This window comes from Rhincodon typus, chromosome 1 (assembly GCF_021869965.1).
Source record: "Rhincodon typus isolate 14 chromosome 1, sRhiTyp1.1, whole genome shotgun sequence".
NCBI classification, from domain to species: Eukaryota; Metazoa; Chordata; class Chondrichthyes; order Orectolobiformes; family Rhincodontidae; genus Rhincodon; species Rhincodon typus.
In genome coordinates this window covers 133,881,048-133,902,214 of record NC_063332.1, presented here as the reverse complement: position 1 = coordinate 133,902,214, position 21,167 = coordinate 133,881,048, and the positions used below count along the sequence as shown (strand labels likewise).

General features: G+C 39.8%; 1 protein-coding gene across 1 annotated transcript in view; it reads left to right on the top strand.

Annotated features, from left to right (window-relative positions):
- The window catches only part of smad1 (SMAD family member 1), an 87,043-nt gene that overhangs the window by 32,994 nt on the left and 32,882 nt on the right, over positions 1-21,167 (top strand). The window contains exon 3 of the mRNA XM_048607128.1: positions 8,232-8,862. Coding sequence (XP_048463085.1) covers positions 8,463-8,862 — 400 coding nt within the window. The 5' untranslated portion in view covers positions 8,232-8,462. The remainder of the gene's footprint in view (positions 1-8,231; positions 8,863-21,167) is intronic.

Genomic DNA, 21,167 nt, shown 5'->3' with positions numbered 1-21,167 from the left:
GATTTAAATTGGTAATCTTGGAATTCTGCTGTTGATGGGGAAAGGGTAAGAATGATAAACTTAAAAGTGAATTTTTTTGTTTGAGGCTTATGCAGTAATTGAAAAATGGAACGGAGCAATACATAATTTCAATATTATTTTCTATTAATCCAATTACTTTGTTAACAATGAAAGTAGAAATTGCTGTACATTGTGGAAAGTTCTTCTTAGATGATATACTATAGCTCATAGGCTTTGAAACATTGTATTTCCTTCACGGATCATAGTTTCCTACTTTACTGTGAAAAGGAGCCCTCTTGTGGCACAGTGGTAGTGTCCCTTCCCCTGGACCAACAGGCCCCCAGGTTCATGTCCAGCTTGCTCAAGAGGTCAGTAATTACATCTCTGAGCAGGTTGATTTGAAGAATAGGTAAAAAAGTGATTACCTTTTTAATGTAGATAAGGTTGTAATTGTTTGTGTTTTAGTTATCTATTAATTGTAATTCTGTGGGATGAGGCTTTTTTTGATAATCAGAGTTAATATTTAAGTTTGCAATAATCTCAAACATCCATTGTAAAGCTAATAAAGCACTGAAGAAAAGGCAATGAACTCCTTAGCTTGATGTGGTGCTGCATTGATTTTTCACAGGAAAAAAAAAGCCCATTAATTAGAAAAAAGCTCTTTTTATTTTTTCAACTTAAGAAATAGTATATTCGGGGCCATGTTGTAACTTCACAAATTTATCTTCTGGTTAACTGACATCCACGTACTAGGAAGGTCCCTGGGTTGATAGCAGGTAACGGCTTCAGTTGACCTTTTAATGTTGTAGATGTCCCAGATCTTACTAATTTTTATACTTGTGCTCTTTAAATCTTATTGAGAAACATTTATTTCTGTGAATACTACTGGTTTCCTTTTCCTCTGTTCAGTCTTTTTCCTGCCTTCCTAGCATTTACTAATTTAAAAGCACCATGTAAAGCATCTCAAAGCTGCCTAGTACTGGTATCAGGGAAAATATGATCTACGTATGGAATATTAGAACAAGTGAACAAAATGAAGAGGTAAATTTTAAATTGCTGAGCTCTTTGTAGGTGGTTGAGTGATCTTGGTCTGTATGGCATCACTGCCACAGACTTAAATTGTTGTACCACTAACTGAGATCTTTAGTTTGATTAGATTCATCAGATGCGTACAATTATGCTTCTTTCAACCAGTTCACAAAGAAGTGTAGTATTAACCAAAGTCATAAGTAAAATATTAAGCTTCATTACATCACATCTGAAACCTCTTTATGGCTGAGAGTTACCAACATTTCCTTTTTGTATTTAAGATAAATGAGGTTGAAAAAACAAGCTGCTGAAATGTATTATGGCAGCTCTTGTTATTTATTTCAATTTAATAGGTCATAATTGAGGAATTTTCAGCTGAAATGTTTGACGTGTGGGTTACAATAATGGAGGCCACTCATCTTATACCTGCAGGAACACTGTTGACAAAGAAATACAGTCCCAGGCCCAAGCCCTGCTGAGTCTTTAAACCACCACCACCCCCCCACCCCCACTCCAACCCTAACCTCACCATCAAACCCGCAGATAAGGGAGATGCAGCGGTGGTATGACCCACTGACCTTTTACGTAGCCAAGACCAGGCGCCAACTCTGACACCTTCTCCTACCACCCCCTCAGTCATGACCTCACCCCGTCAACCGAAACATCATCTCTCAAACCATTCACGACCTCATCATCTCCCAATCACTGCCTCCAACCCCGCACCGCCTATTTCTATCTCCTTGCCAAAATCCACAAATCTGACTGTCCTGGATGACTCATTGTCTCTGTCTCTGCCTGCTCCTGACCCACTGAACTTATCTCCGTTTACCTTGACTCTGATTTCTCACCCTGGTCCAGGAGCTTACCACCTATGTCCGGGACACCAGTCACGCCCTCCACCTACTCCAAGACTTCCAATTCCCCGGCCCCCCCAACACCACCTCTTCACTGTGGACATCCAGTCCCTGTACACTTGCATCCTCCACACAGACGGCCTAAAAGCCCGCTGCTTCTTCCTCTCCCGCAGGCCCAACCAGTCCCCCTCCACTGACACCCTCATCTGCTTACCGAACTCGTCCTTACTCTTAACAACTTGTCCTTTAACTCCTCCCAATTCCTACAGACTAACGGGGTGGTCTTGGGAACCCGCATGGGCCCAAGCTATGCCTGCCTCTTCGTAGGATGTATGGAATAGCTTCTCTTCCGCTGCTACACTGGCACTATCCCCCACCTCTTCCTCCACCACACTGATGACTGTATTGGCACTGCCTTGTGCTCCCATGAGGAGCTTGAACAGTTCATTAACTTTACTAACACCTTTCATCCCAACCTCAAATTCACCTGGACTATCTCCCATACCTCCCTCTCCTTCCTGGACCCTTCTGTCTCCATCTCTGGTGACCGCCTCGAAACCAACATCTATTTCAAGCCCACTGACTCCTACAGTTTCCTAGACCACACCTCCTCTCACCCACCTTCCTGCAAGAATGTGATCCCCTACTCCCAATTCCTCTGCCTTCACTGTGTCTGCCCCCACAATGGGGCATTCCACTCCTGAACATCCAGATGCCCTCTTATTTCAAAGACCGCAACAAGCCCCCCCCCCGCAACCGCATCTCTTGCGTTTCTCGCACCTTTGCCCTCATATCCCCTCTCCCCAACAAAAATAAAGACAGGAATCCCCCTTGTCCTCACATATAACCCCATCAACCTCCGTATCCAACGTATCATTTTCGACCACCTACAATCCGACCCCACAACCAAAGATATCTTTCCCTCCCCACCCCTATCTGCCTTTTTCAGGGACCGCTGTTTCCGAGATTCCCTCATCCGCTTTACACTCCCCACTAGCCCCAACACCACCCGGCACCTTTCCCTGCAACCGCAGGAAGTGCTACACCTGCCCCTACACGTTCCCCCTCACCTCCATTCAAGGCACCAAACAAACCTTCCACACTAGACAGGGGTTCATGTGCACATCTGTCAATGTGGTCTATTGCATCCGTTGCTCCCAATGTGACCACCTCTACATTGGTGAGACCAAGCAGAGGCTTGGAGACCACTTTGTAGAGCACCAGTGCTCTTCGTGACAAACAACAATGCCTTCCAGTCGCAAACCATTTCAACTCCCCTTCCCATTCCCTGGGTGACATGTCCATCCTGGCCTTCCTCCAGTGTCACAATGACGCCACCCACAACCTGGAGAAGCAACACCTCATATTCCACTTCGGGAGCCTACAGCCCAATGACCTAAATGTGGATTTTACCATTTTCAAAATCTCCCCACCCCTGGCCTCATCCCACGACCAAACCTCCCTCTCATCCCCACCTCCTTGACCTGACACAACCTGTCCATCTTCTCTCCCAACTAACTGCTCCTCCCACCTCACTGACCAATCCCCACCACTGCCTACCTGCACTCACCTATCACCATCCCACCTACCTTCTCCAGCCCTATCCCTTCCCCCTCCCCATTTTTGAAGAAGGGTCCTGACCCGAAACTTACCTGCTTCTTTGATGCTGCCTGGCCTGCTGTGTTCCTCCAGCTCCACTCTTTCATCTCTAATTTTAACAGCTTAGTTGGTTTCAAATAACAGTATTTCTTGGTGAAAGTTATCATGTGTTTTATATTTATCAACTCTCATTCAATAACTAATCTAATTTAAAGTCCCTTGGCTATTATATCTGTTTTGGCATAATTAGCATTGTAGTTGTATAGCCAGCTATTTCTGATGGCAGTTGGGCATAGATCTAGACACATTTTTATATCGTGAATATTTCATCAGCAAATGTAGTTGGTCAGGGAATAATTGCTTTGTGGTGACCTGAATGTAGACCGTGTAAGTGCCTTTCCAGATGAAAGCATTGCAGTTGGGTATCCCATTCCTTTTGTAGATTGTAGTTGACGTGCTTTCTGCAACTGCATGCTGAAGATACTTTTTTATTTAGGAGTGTTTTAAAGAACTCAACCTCTGCACCTGAAGAATGAATGCTTTTTATTAAAATATAAATCTCCTGTTACAAGCTCTCAAAAGCTAATTTCCGGTTGATAACGCTTTCTCTTTCCCATTCCCCCTCTGAGTGTGCAGGAAAGGGAGAAAGGAAGAAACACTGGCCCATGTTTGGGCTTGGAATGAAGGTGAAATTGGCGTTCACTGATATTACACGGAAAATGACCAAAACCCCTCTGGTAATTGCACATGTGCAGTCAAACATTGAAACCTGTAGATTTTAATCTGTGAGCGCCCCGCTCCCACTTCAGAATTATTTTAGCTTTAGATTAATTCTTTGAATGTATTTCATATTTAGTGTTTTTATTCTGTTAAAATTAGAAAAAGTGAATGCTAAGATCTGTTAGTTCCTGGTTTGCTGGCTGTCAGAATTCTTCAGTGTAATTGGCCTCTTAATGTACTTGATGACTGCGCCCCCTGTAGCTAGTGCCTGAATAACCTTTCATGTCAGAAAGGTGAAAATCTGGCAGTTATCTTGTGATCTTCATGGATAAATTTCCTCTAGGGTGGCAAAAAATGCTGTCATTTTATTCCTACTGCAAAATCCAAGCAACGGTTTCATCAGTGCCAGAATTGCCAGTATCCTTCATTCGGAACTGTAACCTTCATCTCTTCCTGTCCCTGTAAAATGATTACAGCACCCTGCCAGGTGTTCAGGATGGCATTCACCTTGCACCCTTTTTATTATTTGAAAGGTTTTTAGGGGAATGTCAGTTGTGATTTTTGCATCCCCCACCCCTTGCTGTTCTTTAATAAAAGCACTTTATCAAATGTCACACTATTCTCTGGGATTTTCTCTTCTGTTCTTTGTACTTTAATACTGTTTATCATGTCAGACACATTTATTTTTGCACAGACAGATGTAGTCTGTCATGTGTGTGAAAATCGTAACTCAGTAAATAAAAGATTTTTATTGTCTCCAACTCCCAGCACTGCTTTGTGTAATTTGGATGCTGTTATACACTGTTTCTATTAATTCTGAAGTAACTTCTTCCTGTGAGATTTTCTCATCTTTCTGGCTGCTGATTGAGCTGCAGTGTATGTCTATCATTTCTTGTTTGGGTTTCTATTACTTGAACTTGACTCCAAGCAGCTCCCGTCCCTTCCTCCTTAACATCAACAAGTGGTGCTTCTGTGTCTGCCCACCAGTAAATTTTACCTTGGAGGGCTTGGATTTTGAATTTCTGATAGTGAGATATATTTCCAACAATTATGCCTGAAACTTCTAATATTGTGTGCTATTAGGGGAAACCATGACGAAGGGAATTAAAGGAGTCCAGGTAATCCTTTAGTCCGCAACAAAACACATTGTCATTTCTTTCACATTAGCCATGCAAATCCTTAATTGGTTCCTAAAGAGAAGCATAATATAAATTGCCAAAACAATGGAGCAACTTGACTTTCTGATTCAGGATAGTGATTCATCTTCACAAGTGGTGCATGCAATGGAGAGTAGTTTGGATTTGATCCAAATGCTATTGGATCTGACCATAAGTGAAATCATTGATTTGCATGATTAGCATTTTTGAGTTTGGAAATTTATCAAGAGGAACATCAATCACAGTGCAGTCAAATTCATTTTAGGAGAATCAAAGTTAAAAACCCAATCCATTCCAATTATCGTTTGTTTTTACAAAAATTTTTCTTTTGCATTTCTTTACCAATTTTGATTGCAGCCATTTTAATGTTAGAAGCCCTGATGGATACAGTGCTCCTGGTGGCAGTTCACTGTCCCTAAGTTTAGTTGTTGATGTAGACATACAGTATGCTCCATAAACAACTTTTGTAACAAGTAAGCACAAGCTGTGCTCAACACTAGTTGCTGTATGTACTGAACTTCAAATGTGTGTGTGTTGTAGTAGACGAGGGTGGTGTCCGAGAGCTATGGGGCTGCTTGAGGTTCTTCTTGCTGCTGAAGTGGTGCTCGAAGGTTAATTCAGCCTATGATGCCCTCCCTTAAAAATCTTTAGCTGTCTCAAATTATTGATGAGAGAATCTTCCTCCTGGAGAGAATTTTTTTTAGAAATCAACTTGTCCTGGATCACTGGACACCACTTAATAGACTTTTACTATATTGATTTAATTCTAGTGTAATAGCATTTGGTGATCTACTTTTTAAAGTGTGCAGCCTCTGTTGTTGTTGCCTTGGATTTATTTCACTCTAAGTCCTTGAAATCACTGCTGCTGATAGAAATCTAAAGTGCTGTGTTTTAGAATCTTAAAAAAAGGGGAAGAAAGCATCGTGTTTTTCCAAGGACACTCAAATTGCTTACAGTTAAATGGTTGCACTGAAAAGTACATAATTGTCATATAGGAAATCTTGGAGTCAGTAATAATACATAATTATTGCTACCTAAAGTACTTGACATTTTGCTCTAGAACACTGCAGTAATGTTATGAAATGGACTGGCTAGTACAACAAATGACTTTTTTTTAGTCCCCCGGTTCTTTGTTTAGTTTGGAAGTAATAATTTTAGCAAACTCTTACTGACTGAGGCTGTTCTGACTTGAACTTTTGTAATTGGTAATTTTCTTGTCTTGGAATATAATTAGTTAACTGAGAGAGATGAGTTGTTTGTCAAAATTAGTTTGCAGACCATTGTATCTTTTTAAGAGGGCAAGTTGATTTTTAAAAAAGAATGATAGTGTTAATTTAGCAGTAACTGATTTTAGTTGCATACCCTCTTGCTTGATGGATGGTATTAAGTAAGTGGAAATTGGAGGAGACTAAGAAAGTAAGCATTGATTCAGACTGGACGAATGTCATCACTGCTTTTCAGCCAAGGTCAAAATATTCTATTTCTTTTTGTGAAAAACTTTTGGGAATAGATCTGATTCCTCGTGCATCTGTCATATTGGACTGTAAAAATAATCTTTCCTGAAATCTGTATACTTTCTCATCTTGAAAATTTTTCATATTTTGGTAAAAATATTGCAAACTTAAGATGCTATTTGTATTTTATTCAGAAGCAAACATGAGAGGATAACAAACTGCTGTATTAGAAACTGGTTTGAATCTGCATGCAACCATTATGGACTATGTTTTAAATGGTAAAAAATTGCAGCACGCTGCTGTGCAAAGGGACTTGGGTGTCCTTGTGCATGAATCGCTGAAGGTGGGATTGCAGGTGCAGCAGGTGATTAAAAAAGCAAATGGAATTTTGTCTGCCATTGCTCGTGGGATGGAGTTTAAAAACAGGGAGGCTATGCTGCAGCTGTATAGGGTCCTGGTGAGGCCACACCTGGAGTACTGTGTGCAGTTTTGTTCTCCTTACTTGAGAAGGGATATACTAGCACTGGAGGGGGTGCAAAGGAGATTCACTCGGTTGATTCCAGAGTTGAGTGAGTTGGATTATGAGGAGAGACTGAGTAGACTGGACTTATACTCATTGGAATTCAGAAGAATGAGGGGAGATCTTATAGAAACATATAAGATTATGAAGGGAATAGATAAAGTGGAGGCAGGGAGGTTGTTTCCGCTAGCAGATGAAACTAGGACTAGAGGGCATCGCCTCAAAATAAAGGGAATCAGATGTAGGACTGAGGTCAGGAGGAATTTCTTCACCCAAAGGGTTGTGAATCTGTGGAATTCCCTGTCCAGTGAAGCAGCTGAAGCTACCTTGCTGAATGTGTTTTAAGGCAAGGCTAGATAAATTTTTGAACAGTAAGGGAATTAAAGGATATGGTGAGTGGACGGGGGTAGGTAGAGCTGAGTCTCAAAGATCAGCCATGATCTTATTAAATGGCGGGGCAGGCTCGAGGGGCCAGATGGCCTACTCCTGCTCCTAGTTCTTATGTTCTTATTAGATGTCATTAGTCTGACCAGCCATTTTGACTTTGAAACTCTTACAGGTTTTTAAATAAAACTATGATTAAATAAAACTATGAATCGACCTACACAATTCATTTTATGTGAAACCAAAATGGAATTTGAAACTGGTTAACTTATGCAAGTTGAATCTTGCAGTTCTAATGTCTAAACTGTTAACTGCAGTTCTAGCTTGTTAGCAAAAATATTTTAAGTCGTTGAGTACCAGACCCCCTCCCCTTCTTTTTGCACGCTACCTTCAGAATGTGTTGAGGTTTGGAGTGTTTAGATAGTTAAAATTATTGTTTTAAATAAAAATCAAATAATTAATGTTGAACAAGATTTTCTTAGACTAACTTTACAATCTCTTGTTTTCTCTTTAGATACAGAAGAAAGATATCTGAACACATTCCACCACACAACTAAGACTCTCTGCCTTTGGATTTTTTTCAAAGCAGTACTTTGGGACATTCCAGATAAAAGTGCACAGAATTTCATAATCTCCAGTGGATTTGATGCTTAAAACAGTACTCTTAGAAACCACCCGATTAGAATTTCTGTTCATTTCTTATACACAATAGCATCCTTGCTGTTGGTTTCAAAAACTGGTCAAGATGACAATGGCAAGCTTGTTCTCATTTACCAGCCCAGCTGTGAAACGCCTACTGGGCTGGAAACAAGGAGATGAGGAAGAAAAGTGGGCAGAAAAAGCAGTTGATGCACTAGTGAAAAAACTTAAGAAGAAAAAGGGAGCTATGGAGGAGTTGGAGAAGGCACTAAGCAGTCCAGGTCAGCCTAGTAATTGTGTCACTATTCCCCGCTCTCTAGATGGTCGACTTCAGGTATCGCATCGTAAAGGTCTACCCCATGTAATTTACTGTCGTGTTTGGCGATGGCCGGATCTTCAAAGTCATCATGAGCTGAAACCACTAGAGTGTTGTGAATTTCCATTTGGCTCAAAACAGAAAGAGGTCTGCATTAATCCATACCACTACAAGCGAGTAGAAAGCCCTGGTAGGTCACTCAGTCAATCTATATGTATGATAGCATATTAATTACGGCAAGTACATGACAGACAAAATGTCCAGTGGCGGACTGAATTTTCTTTGTGAAGTTGAGTAGCTGAGCTGAAATCTGCACCCATGTCTTTGTTGCTTTATGTCAGACTTCTGTAACGGATATTTAATATAGCTAATTCTTGGATATTTCATTGCAATCTAATAGAGTTAATTTATGGTTTGCAACTCTTAATGTGAACTTGGCTTTAAATATCACTTCACCTCACTTTCATAGTATTAAGTTTGTAGAGAGCGTAGAGTTTCCACAGGAAACTTGCATTTGTTTAACTTTAGAGGAAGCCCTCTGCCAGACGTGAAATGAAGACTTGCAGGATATTTTTGTACGGTTTCAATGGCACAGCTGCCTGAGTGTATTACGTACAGTTTTAATCTCCTTATTTAAGTAGGCATATTCATGTATTTGAGGCAGATTAGAGAGGGTTCATTTGTTGGTGATCTTATTGAAACATGTAAAGATTTTGAGAGGGTTTCTTGTGTGGCATTCATAATAAGTGGTCACCCATTTAGGATGGGGATGAGGAAAAGAAAATTCTCTTGTTTGTTTAATCTTGGGAATTTCTGTATCTCAGAGCAAAGTCTAGGCTGTGTTATTGAATATTGGTTAGACAGATTTTTAGTTGACATAAAGTTAAGGGGGACAGGGAGGAAAGTGAACTTAAGGTAATTATTGATCCAGTTGTGACCTTATTGGATGGTGGAGCAGGCCTAAGGAACCACATAGCCTACAGGTCTTATGGCACAACAGTAGTGTCCTACGTTTGGACCAGAAAACCTGGTGTTAAATGCTGTCTTTCCCAGTCATATAACGTGCCTGAACAGGTTGGTTGAAAATATCTACTCTTCCTAAACACGAGTTGCTGGAAGCTCAGCAGGCCTGGCAGCATCTCTGAAGAAAAAAATCAGAGTTAACATTTCAGGTACGGTGATGTTTACTCTGATTTTTTTCTTCACGAATGCTGCCAGATCTGCTGAGCTTGCAGCAACTCCTGTTTTTGTTTCTGATTTACAGCAACCACAGTTCTTTTGGTTTTTGTCTACTCTTCATACTTTGATTCTTAGAAGTTTAGGTCTTTGGAAGAATGCTGGCTATTATAATGCAAAATAAAGTAAACAAACCACCATGGTTTTGCTAATTTCAAATTATAATCCCTATTTAAAAATTAACATTGCAGTATTTATTGGCTAAGATTTATTGCAGTTTGGACCCTCCCTGCTTGTGCTCACCATAAAAGATAGTTTTTCATTGACAAGTTGAGCTTCCTATAAACCAAGATTTTAATTTTGTGTGAATGCTTTGCAGCATACCTGAGGACCAACAGTTTATCCACTGTTTGTGCTGGAAATTTTATGGGAGAAATTTTAAAGTAATTAATGTGATGTGGAACTAGTTAACACTCAAGGAACAAGAACTAACATAAGTGGTGCAGGCAAAGATGCACAAAAGGTGACAAAAAAGATGTTAAGAATTACAGGGAAGTAAGAAAAGAAATAGCAAGGAATACCAAACTGACATAATTTACTAACATTATTAGTAATAAGGATCATTCAGGAGTGATGTCAGCTCCTTAGAAACTGACTGCAGTGATTTAAAATGAAAATAATGAACGATTACTTTGCTTCACTGTTACAATATTCTGAGGAAGGGTCTCCGGACCTGAAATGTTAACTCTGATTTCTCTTCACAGGTACAGCCAGACCTGCTGAGCTTTTCCAACAACTTCTGTTTTCGTTTCTTTCGGTTTTTAATACTTGGGGCAAGGTTGTTTCCATCCCAGGGTTTTAAAGGAAGTAAGCAGAAACTTTGCATTTAATGTTTTGAAGCGTGCTCTTGACTTGGGCATGGGTTTTTAAAGTTAGAAAATTGAATATGTCACACAGTATTCAAAAAGGAAGAATGGAAATTGAGACAAGTTAGTCTCCAGAAAAGGCTGGCTTCCTCCATTCTGCTACATCAATGGACCTCTCCTTTATTCACTTGCTGAATTGATGGTGGACCTACTACAGTTCTTGATCTCCCTTATGTGAGCCAGTTTGTTGTGCAGCAAGAGTGGTGTCTGCCCTGGTTGAGACACCAAGAAACAGTAAATGTGGGAAAGAGGTGCCAACTGCCAAGAATGGAGATTCTCAGTTGAACTAAAGTAGAATGTGCAAATGGAAGTAGGAGTTTCATGAGTGTATGTTTGCCACACTTGGAGAAAAGACGTAGCAAGAGGGGGTGGGAAGGCTTATGCTGGGGGTATCCTGCTGGTACAGAGCTGTGTAGTATATTTAAAAATTAGAAGTCTTACTGTAGCAGCTCTGACCAAATCACTGAAGTTCTTTCCACAGGTTTGTTGCAATGTTTGTGGTATGAGAATCTAAACAATCAAATACCCAGCTACTTGTCCACTTGCTAGGTTCTTGAAGGAAGAAATCATCTTCCTCCTGGCCACCACCTCCACTGGAAATGCAGGTTTCAATTAAAACATGTAGTTCAGTAACTCATTCATCAAAGACACCAACCTCTTTTTAAGACATGTAGGTCCCCTTTAAATTGTGAGTACTGCTGGCAACTTATCCACCTGTGAGCAAGGTAACTGATATAAACACAAGCTGTACCGACAGCTCACTCGTGCCATGGAAATAAGACCTCTATTTCAAAGTGATACTTGCTGCATCACGTTCTGGCAGGCATAGATGACACCTCATAATTTTGGGCAGAAGTTGGTAATTTATAGATCAAAGATATATTGGCTTAGCATATATTTGATGCTAAGAAAGTAAATATAAGCGGAAGGCCTTCAAAGGTAAGATGATTTGCGTGAGAAATTTGGCAATAGAACAGACTTAAAGGCTTTGTATCTTAATGCACAAAGCATTTGGAATAAGGTAGATGAACTGATGGCACAAATTGAGGATAAATGAATATGATCTCAACCATGTTTCTGTAATGACTACAAGGAGATCAAAATTGGGAACTTAATATTTAGGGATATTTGACCTTTTTAGCGAGGAGAAGGGTTAATAAGAAATGAAATGAGAACAGTTGAGAGAAGATCTAGGCTTAGATGTAGAGTCCATTTGGGTGGAGGTTTTAAAATAGCAAAAGAAAGAAGACATTTGTAGGAGTTGTGTACAGTCCTCCAAACAGTAGCCATTATATGGGAAAGGCTATAAATCAACATGTAGAAGGAGCACGGAAAAAGAATAGAGCAACAACTATGGCTGACTTGATTTGATTGGGTTAATCAAATTGGTAAAGGGTACTATGACAACAAATTCATTGAGTGCATTAGGGAAAGTTTCTTGGAGCAATATACCATGGAGCCAACCAGAAAGCAGGCTATCCTGGATCTGTTTGTAGGAAATGAGGCTGGTTTAATGACCTTGGAGTAAAAGATCCCTTATGAAGTAGTGATCATAATGTAATAGAATTTAATGTGCAGTTCGAGAGTGAGAAACTTGAGTGGAAACAAATGCCTTTAACTTAAAGTGAATTGCAATGAAATTTGGGGATAGGGTTAGCTAAAATGAACTGGTCGGATAGATGAGCAACAATGACAACAAGCAAACAGTGGCAGACATTTAAGGAGCTAATTCATGACTCCCAGCACAAACACATGCCAATGGGGGGAAAGATTTTAACAGAAGGACAAACTAGTCAAGGAAGTTAAGGAGAGTATTAAGTTGAAAGAAAAAGTATATAAGGAAGCCAAAGTCAATGATAACCCCAAAGACTGGGATAAATTCAGAATCCAGCAAAGGAGAAATTTCAAGATAATAAAGGAAGACAGAGGTCAAAATAGACAAAGGCCCCCTAGAAAATGAATCTTGGAGATGGTTTTAGGAAGTAAGAAAATGGCATTGGAGTTGAAAAGATATTTTGCATCAGTCTTTAGGGTGGAACGTACTTTGAACATCCTATTAGTACTAAAGAATACTGGGGAGGGACTAAGTACCACCACCATCACCTAAATAAGTAGTGTTAAACGAACTAATGGGGTGAAAGGCAGATTCATCTCCCTGCCCTGATGGCTTGCATTCTAAAGGAGGTAGCAAAAAGGATAGTGGGTATATTGGTTATTTTCCAAAAATTGTTAGATTCTAGAGAAGTACTAGAGGACTGGAAAACTGCTAACGTGACACCAGTATTTAAAAAAGGAAGGACGCCAAAAGTAGGTAACTGTAGGCCAGTTAGCCTAGCACCTGTTGTAGGAAAAGTATTGGAATCGATTATTAAGGAAGTATTAGCAGAACATTTGGCAGGGCATTATCTAATCAAGCAGAGTCAGCATGGGTTCACAAAACGGAAGTAGTGTCTGACTAATTTAGTAGAGTTTTTTGAGAAAGTTTTAACCAGAACAGCTGGGGAAGAGACAGTAGACCTGTTGTATTTGGACCTCTAGAAGGTGTTCAGCAAGGTACCTCACACATGGTTAAGTGATAAGACAAGAATCCACAGTATTAGAGATTGTTTCCTAATATACTGAGCGGGAATAAATGGTTCTTTCTCAGGTAGGTGATTCGTGACCAGTGTGATTCCACAGGGATCAGTGCTGGTACTGCAACTGTTTATAATATGTTAATAACTTGGAGAAAGGAAGTGTTGTACCATTTTCTGACAACACTAAAATAGACAGCAAGGCAGATTGTGACAGGAATGTAAAAAGTTTGCATAGAGGTATTGATAGGTTAAGTAAGTGGGCAAAACGTTGGCAACTAGAGTGTAATGTGAAGTTCATTTCGGAAAGCAGAATAAAAGAACAGTACTGTTTTAATGGAGACACTACAGAAAACTGGAACACAAAGGGACTTGGGGTTACTTGTGCAAGCAACATAAAGCAAGCACACAGGTGCAGCGGGTAATTGTGAAGGCAAATGGAATGTTGTCCCTTATTTCAAGAAGGTTGGAATATAAGAGCAGGGAAGCCTTACTACAACTGTACAAGGTGCTGGTGAGACCAAATCTGGAGTATTGTGAGCTGCTCTGGTCCCTTTTACGTATGATTTAATATGATTTCATTGGCAAGAATTCAGAGAAGGTTCACAAGGATGATCCCTGGTATGGAGGAATTGTATTAGGAGTAAACATTAAACAGGTTGGGAAGCTACTCACTGGAGTTTAGAAGAATGAGAGATGACCTCATTGAAAAACATACAGAATTCCTTAAGCAGCTTGACAGGGTAAATACTGAGAGGATGTTTCTCCTCCTAGAGTCAGTCTAGGACCAGAGGGCATAGCTTTAGAATAAATGGGTGCCAATTTAAGACTGAGATGAGTAGTAATCTCTTTTCTGAGGCTTGTGATTCTTTGGAATTCCTTGCTGCAGAGTCTTTGTGTATATTTAAGGCTGACGTAGATCCTTGATCTGAATCGAGGGTTACAAGGAACTGGCAGGAAAGTGGATGCGAGAAATGTTGGATTAGCCATGATCCAGTTGAATGGTAGAGCAGGCTTGAGGGTCCAAATAGCCTATCCTGTTCCTGTTTCTTGTATGGTGTGCTCAGTGGCCTCAGAGCTGGAGTTTCCTGGATGACTAAAGAAAGTAAAATAAGAGCTAAGAATCTAGTGGAATAGAGTACAAAAAAGAACTGAAAGAATGATTGAGAAGTGCAAAGTGAGAAGGTATATTAATGTCCTTTATAAACATAAATAGGAAACTAGAAAGGCAGGGCTGATCGGGACCAAAAAGATATTTCATGGGATATGAGCATTGCTAGCAACACCAGTATTTGATGCACATCCCTAATTGTCTTTGAAGATGGTGATGTTTGCACCTAGAGTGTTGGGAAGAGGCTTCTAGAAGGTTGACTCAACCATAGTGAGTCGATGATATTGGTGCAAGTTGAGATGGTGTTTGGCTTGGAGGGGAATCAGCAAGGGTTGGTGTTCACATTCACCTGTTGGCTCTCCATTTCCTGAGTAGTAGAGGTAATGAGTTAGGAAGTTTCTTTTAAAGAAAGTCCATCTTGTATATGGTACAGTATGCTGCCACTGCATCTGATTCCTGCAATTTTCATTTAACAGTTTTCTTGCAAGAAATGTTAGGCTAACTGACATCTAATTTCCTGCTTTCTATTTCACACTTTTCTTGAATGGTCTCTTTTCTAGAATAATGCTGATGCATGAGCAATTTTGCAAACTTTTGGAAGACTATAACTGATGGCTCTACTATGTCTGCAACCACTTTAAGATCCTAGGATGCATGTCATCTGGCCCTGGAACTTGTCAAATTTTGCATTTAAGCATTTCTCCAACAACTGTTCCTTAGTGATGGTGATTTGTTTAAAGTTACGACCTCCCTGTTTCCTCTTAATTTTCAAGTGTCTGAGGGAAATTTTCTGAGTTCTCTGCGGTGAAGGCAGACATACAATATCTTTTTAATGTCCCCACCATTTCTTGATTTTTCATGATTTACTTCCTCCAAAGCTTTCTAGTGCCATACTGGTTTTAGTTGTCTCTTCACATTTCAATACTTATGAAAAAGACTATAAGATATAAGAGCAGAGCTAGGTTCTTCAACCTATTGTGTCTGCTCTGCCATTCAGTGAGTTCATGGCTGATTTGATAGTCCTCAACTTCATTCTGCTGTCTTTTCTCCAATATCCTACATTCCCTTACTGATTTAAAAATCTGTCCATTTCAGCCTTGAATATGCCTAATGACAATCCTCTGTGGTAAAGAATTAAACAGATTCACTACCTTATTTTCAGTCTTGAATAGAAAACTCCTTACTCTGGTTCTAAACCCCTCTGGTCCTATACTCTCCCACAAGGGTTTGGAAAATTAATCTAGTCCCATTTGCCAGCATTTGGCCCATATCCCTCTAAACCCTTCTTATTCATGTACCCATCCAGATGTCTTTTAAATCTTGTAATTGTATCAGTCTCCACCACTTCCTCTGGCAGCTCATTCCATATGTACACCACCCTCTGATTGAAAAAGTTGCCCTTAGGTCCTTTTTAAATCATTCCCCTCTCATTTTTTAAACCTATGCCCTTTAGTTTTGGACTCCCCCACCCTGGGTAAAAATCCTTTTCTATTTACCCTATCCATGCCTCTCATGATTCTATAAACCTCTAAGGTCACCCTTCAGCCTCTGACGCTCCAGGGAAAATAGCCCCAGGCCCTTCAGTCTCTCCCTATAATTCAAAGCCTCCAACCCTGGCAATATCCTTGTAAATCCTTTCTGAACCCTTGCAAGTTTTACAACATCCTTCCTAGAGCAGGGAGACCAGAATTGAATGCTGTATTCCAAAAGTGACCTAACCAATGTCCTATACAGCTGCAACGTGACCTCCCAATTCCTATACTCAATGCCCTAACCAATAAAGCCTACCAATCGCCACCTTTGCTATCTGTCTACCTGTGACTTTGTTTTCAAGGAACTATGAACCTACAATCAGGTCTCTTTTAAAGTAATATTTGGACAAATGCACAAAGGCCTGATCCAAAACCTTACTTTAAGGATCACCTTATCAAAGGAAAAAAGAAAGGTTGTGAAGTGGAGAAGTTCAGGCAGATTCCCAAACTTTTTCCCATAGTGACCTTATTTTGAGGCTTGAAAATTATTACAAGCACTCAGTGAGAAATGATTAAGGGTACAGCTGTTACAACTCTATTAAGGTTCTATGGTGGCATTTCTGTCCCAGAGCTCACAACTCCAAAGTTTAAACTCACCCTCCTTTGGAAGTCCTGCTTTACTTGCTACCAAAAACTAATTAAACCATCCTAGTGACTGCAAAAATAAAAAATATGGTCATGTCAAATTCCCATGGTAGTTGGCAATCAAAGCTCTTGAATTGTAATCTGCATGACATGATCTCAGATATTTACTAACCTCGCCATATGAATTCTCTGACCTATATTTACAGCTGCCCCGTCAACCATGCTGTCTCACAAGCCCTTCAGCTCCCAAATGTTGATCACAAATTGGGCAAAATCTGAATACTTGCAAGCATCCATCACTGCCCACTCCTGCCATCCACTTTCAACTCTAATTCCTTGGATTTAGTTTCTGGATGAGTTTTTGTTCTTCTGAGTTAAATACAACTATGCATCAGCAGTTCGACCATTAGTTCTCCACTTATAGCTGGTAAACAGTTCAACCACTCTCTTTCCATCTTGTATGCTCATTTCACCTTTTCCACCTTGGTCATTCCCCTTGTGTAGCCTCTTACACTGATTCCTTTAAGTCAGTGGGATACACACTTGATTGTATGAGGCCTACATCTGGTTTAACTAGGCATCATCAAATTTGACTGGGACATCAGACCCTATCAGTCTCCACATTCTCTGCCATAACATTACTTAAGAAAAATCTCTTTCCCTCCACTGTCTGAAGTGTTAAATCTCTTTTCCTTGTCTATCTATTCACCGCCTAACAAGTGGCCCTCATTGTTGAGATCACTCAGTTAGTTGCCTCCCTTTGCAAGCTGATCATTTCGCAAGGTTTCACCTGCCGCAGCATCTTTTTCTAGTCCAGCGTTTTCCAAGATGTGGGTTGCGAGCCTGCTTGGCAAGATTGCACCCTGCTGTGAAGCCGTGATGGTTCCCAGCCTAGCCATGTTCTCTCTTTGTTGCTCCCTGAGGCATGACATTAAGGCAAATTAACAAACATGGCAGGTGAGCAGGGAGATTTTATAAATGAGTACATTGCAAACCCTTCAAAGCTGCTGGTCACATAATTGCAGCATGTTTTCTCCTGATTGGCCTGGGTTACCACCTGCTATCTTTACCAGAGGAGGCCACTACATTATGGCATATGCATAAAAATCCTGGGCCAAGAATCAGAAGGAGTGGACCTTCAACAAGCCTTCACTCATTGGAGAACATGGAGTGCTTGATTGAAACGTTTGTAAATACATGAAATAACTGCTTTACAAAGATTCAAATACAGATTTCATTTGCATGTGATGTATTATGTGATAATCTATCGTGCAAATCAAGTCACTGAATATTACTGTGCAACTTTTTGCAGTTTTGATTTTGTTGACATCTAGGGTCATGCACAATTTAAAATAGTGTAGGAAACATTGCACAGGTTCCTGTTCCATATTTGCATATGCCCTTTTTGAGCTCATGTCACCTGCAATCTCTTGCCTTGATTTCATGCATATTAAATTGTCACTCATTCAGTTTTCTGACCTGATTCTCATATTAAAGAGCTTTCCCTTTTTGCCCACTTGCCTCTCAAAACTGCCATGATGAGCCATTTTAAACCCAACCTTGATTCCTCTGTCTTTGAAAATGCTCACCAAATCCAATCTCTCTCCTGTGCTCCTAGAACATGTTACCTCCTGAATCTTTGCTTATCTTTCTTGTGGCTTAGATTAGGAATGAGAGTATCTGGTGTGTAAATTGTTTAGCAACTGACTTCATATCTGGCTGAATCATAGCAAGCATCATTGTTCATCACTGCTATCTAACAAAATTGCTGGCTACTCTAATCATCCTGGAAAATAAAGATTAGTACTGGATTTCAAATCTGTTTGGCTCATTCCTCTGCATTGGTACAGAATCAGCCCCAGTCAAAGATGTATCATTCTCTATGTCCAGTACACACAATTCTCTCTGTCCTTGAGACTTTCTTTCATGTTTTTCTCACCTCAGCATACTTCATTCAAAGTGACATCCTAGACAATTTCTCATCTGTTCCCTGGATGATTCAAAATTCTGCTGGCTCTATCCTACCTTGGTTCAAGTCTTACTCGCCTGTTGCTCCTGCACTTGCTGTACTGTATTGTCTCTTGTACCCCTACAGGTCTCCAGTTCATGTTTGAATTCCTTTATTATTGACTCCCCCTTCCAAATATATCCATTCCAGCCTTACATCCCTCTAAGAACACTGTATTTGACTTTTGCTTTTTATTCATCTGTCCTCCCTTTGTCTTTCAATTGGTGACCGTGCCTTTCAGGCCCTTTGGTCTCTAATTATATCCTTAAACTTTCTCCATCTCCCCCTTTTCCTTTTCTAGACCCTTCTTTAAAATTACTTCTTTAACTAACGTTTCAGTTACTTATATTACCTGGCTTGACATCCTTTTATATCTGATTACGTTTCCGTCAAACACCTTGGAATGTTTTTTACATTAAAAGTGTTAAATCAGCTCAGTTTTTATGGCTTGTTAAATTGCTGTTTTTGGGCAAGAAAGCCAATTTTGAAATGATCGTATTAGCAGTGTAGTTAGTATTCTTTGTTTCCTAAAGGGATGTCAGATTGGTGGATTACATAACAAGTTAGTGAGTTTTTCAACTAAGCTGTTAGGTTTTGTTTTTGTAACTGAGTGTATCTTTTGCTATTAACTGATTTTTGTGTAATTGGGAATTCTGCATGAACAGTAATATTTTGTTTGGATCCTGTCAAAGGTCACTTATTCTGGGTCCTGCGTATTTTTAAAAGCATCTGAAATGGGTCTTATAATCATCCTTGGTGTATGCTCCCTTCCACTTTTATACTTCTGCCCATGTAACATTATTCTCAGCTGTGTTCCAGAGTAACCACTGCATTTTGGTATCTGTATTACTGAAGCAAAAATCCAAAACACCGATAAATCAGTGTGTAGTAGCCCATTCCTTCCTAAAATATTTTCTACTGTGACCCCTATTTTAACACTTGAAAATTGACGTGACCATCAGAAACTGACACAAATGAAGCAGCGTAGTAACATTGTATTTAATTTATACGTTTGCATGTCCTAAATCAACATGCATTATATAAAGAGCTGGATTTTAGTATATTTTGTAAAAGTTTTATTAGTTCTATTTAGACTTCAGTCAAGCTCTCCATTGACAGACAACTAAGTAATGGCCCTTATTCGCCAGATTTTTGGTTCAAGATGGCTGCATACGAGCTTGTACAATAGGAACAGAAGTACATCATTTGAATATTCAAGCCTCCTCTACCATTTAATAAGATCTTGGTTGATTTCCTTGTGTTTTCAATTCTACATTCGTATGAAATCCTGATCATTCAAGCTTTCCCTTGCCCATCAAGAATCTATTTACTTCTATCTTAAAAGTATTCAAGACCCTGCCTCCACTGCCTTTCTAGACAAAAGTACGTTTACAAAATTTTGCAACCACCAGACAAGAAATTTCTCTGTCTCTTCTGCCTTGAAAGGGTGACCCCACCTTAGGACAAGCCCACAATAGAATATATCCTTTCCACTCACAGTTTATCAAAACCTTTGAGGATCTTAAACTTCTATCTGGTCACCCTCGCTCCAGTGAAAACAAGCCCAGTCTGTTTAATCTATCCTGGTAAGATAACCTGCTCATTCTAGGTATCCATCTGGTAAACCTCCTGTGAACTGCCTTCAATATGTCTTCATCCATGCCCAAGTAAGGACACCAAAAGTGCGCACACTATTCACAATTGATCTCACCAGTGTCCTTTGAAGAGAAGGGTGACATGCTTACTTTTATGTTTGCTTCCTCTTGTAATGAAGAAAAGCATTTCATTAGCTGCCATTTGTGAATCCTGCACCAGATTACCTAAATCTCTCTGCACCTCTAAATTATGTTTGTTCACTGATAAAGTAACACTCTGCTTTTTATTGTTCCAACTAAAGTGAACAATTTCACATTTCCCACATTGTACTCCACCTGCTACATTTTTGCTAACTCACTCAAACTAGCTATATTAGTCTTCACCTCCTTTATGTTGTCTTCAAGATACTTAACTATCCATCTTAGTGTTATCTGCAAATTTAACTACCATGTCTTTGATCCCTTCGTCAAAGACATTGATTTAAATTGTAAGCCATTCAGGCGCCGGCACAGATACCTGAAGGACTCCACTAGTCATGTCCTGCCAATCAGACAAGGATCCATTTATGCATGTTGTCTTTTTTTCTGTAAATCTGCCGATCATACTGCTTCCTCAGAGTACCTTAACTCTGAGGTCATTAGTTAATCCTGTCCTTTTTTAAAATTTTGATACTAAAGTCTAATGTAAACTGCTGTCTGGTCAGTTGCAATATGTGCTGCTATGAGAAACTATCTTTAAAAGCATTCTTTAAACTACTTATCCAGGTTACTACTCCCAATCTGGTTTTTGCAGTTTGTGTAGATTAAAGTTGTCCACAAATATTGCCGTTCCTTTATCACAAGAACCCAGTATTTGTTGGTGTTACTTTGTCCAGCATTGTGTCCACCTCAACTGATTTTAACATTTGCAACTCCTGAACCAAGGTCATGTTTCATTATTGAACCAAGGTCATGTTTCATTATTGAACCAAGGTCATGTTTCATTATTG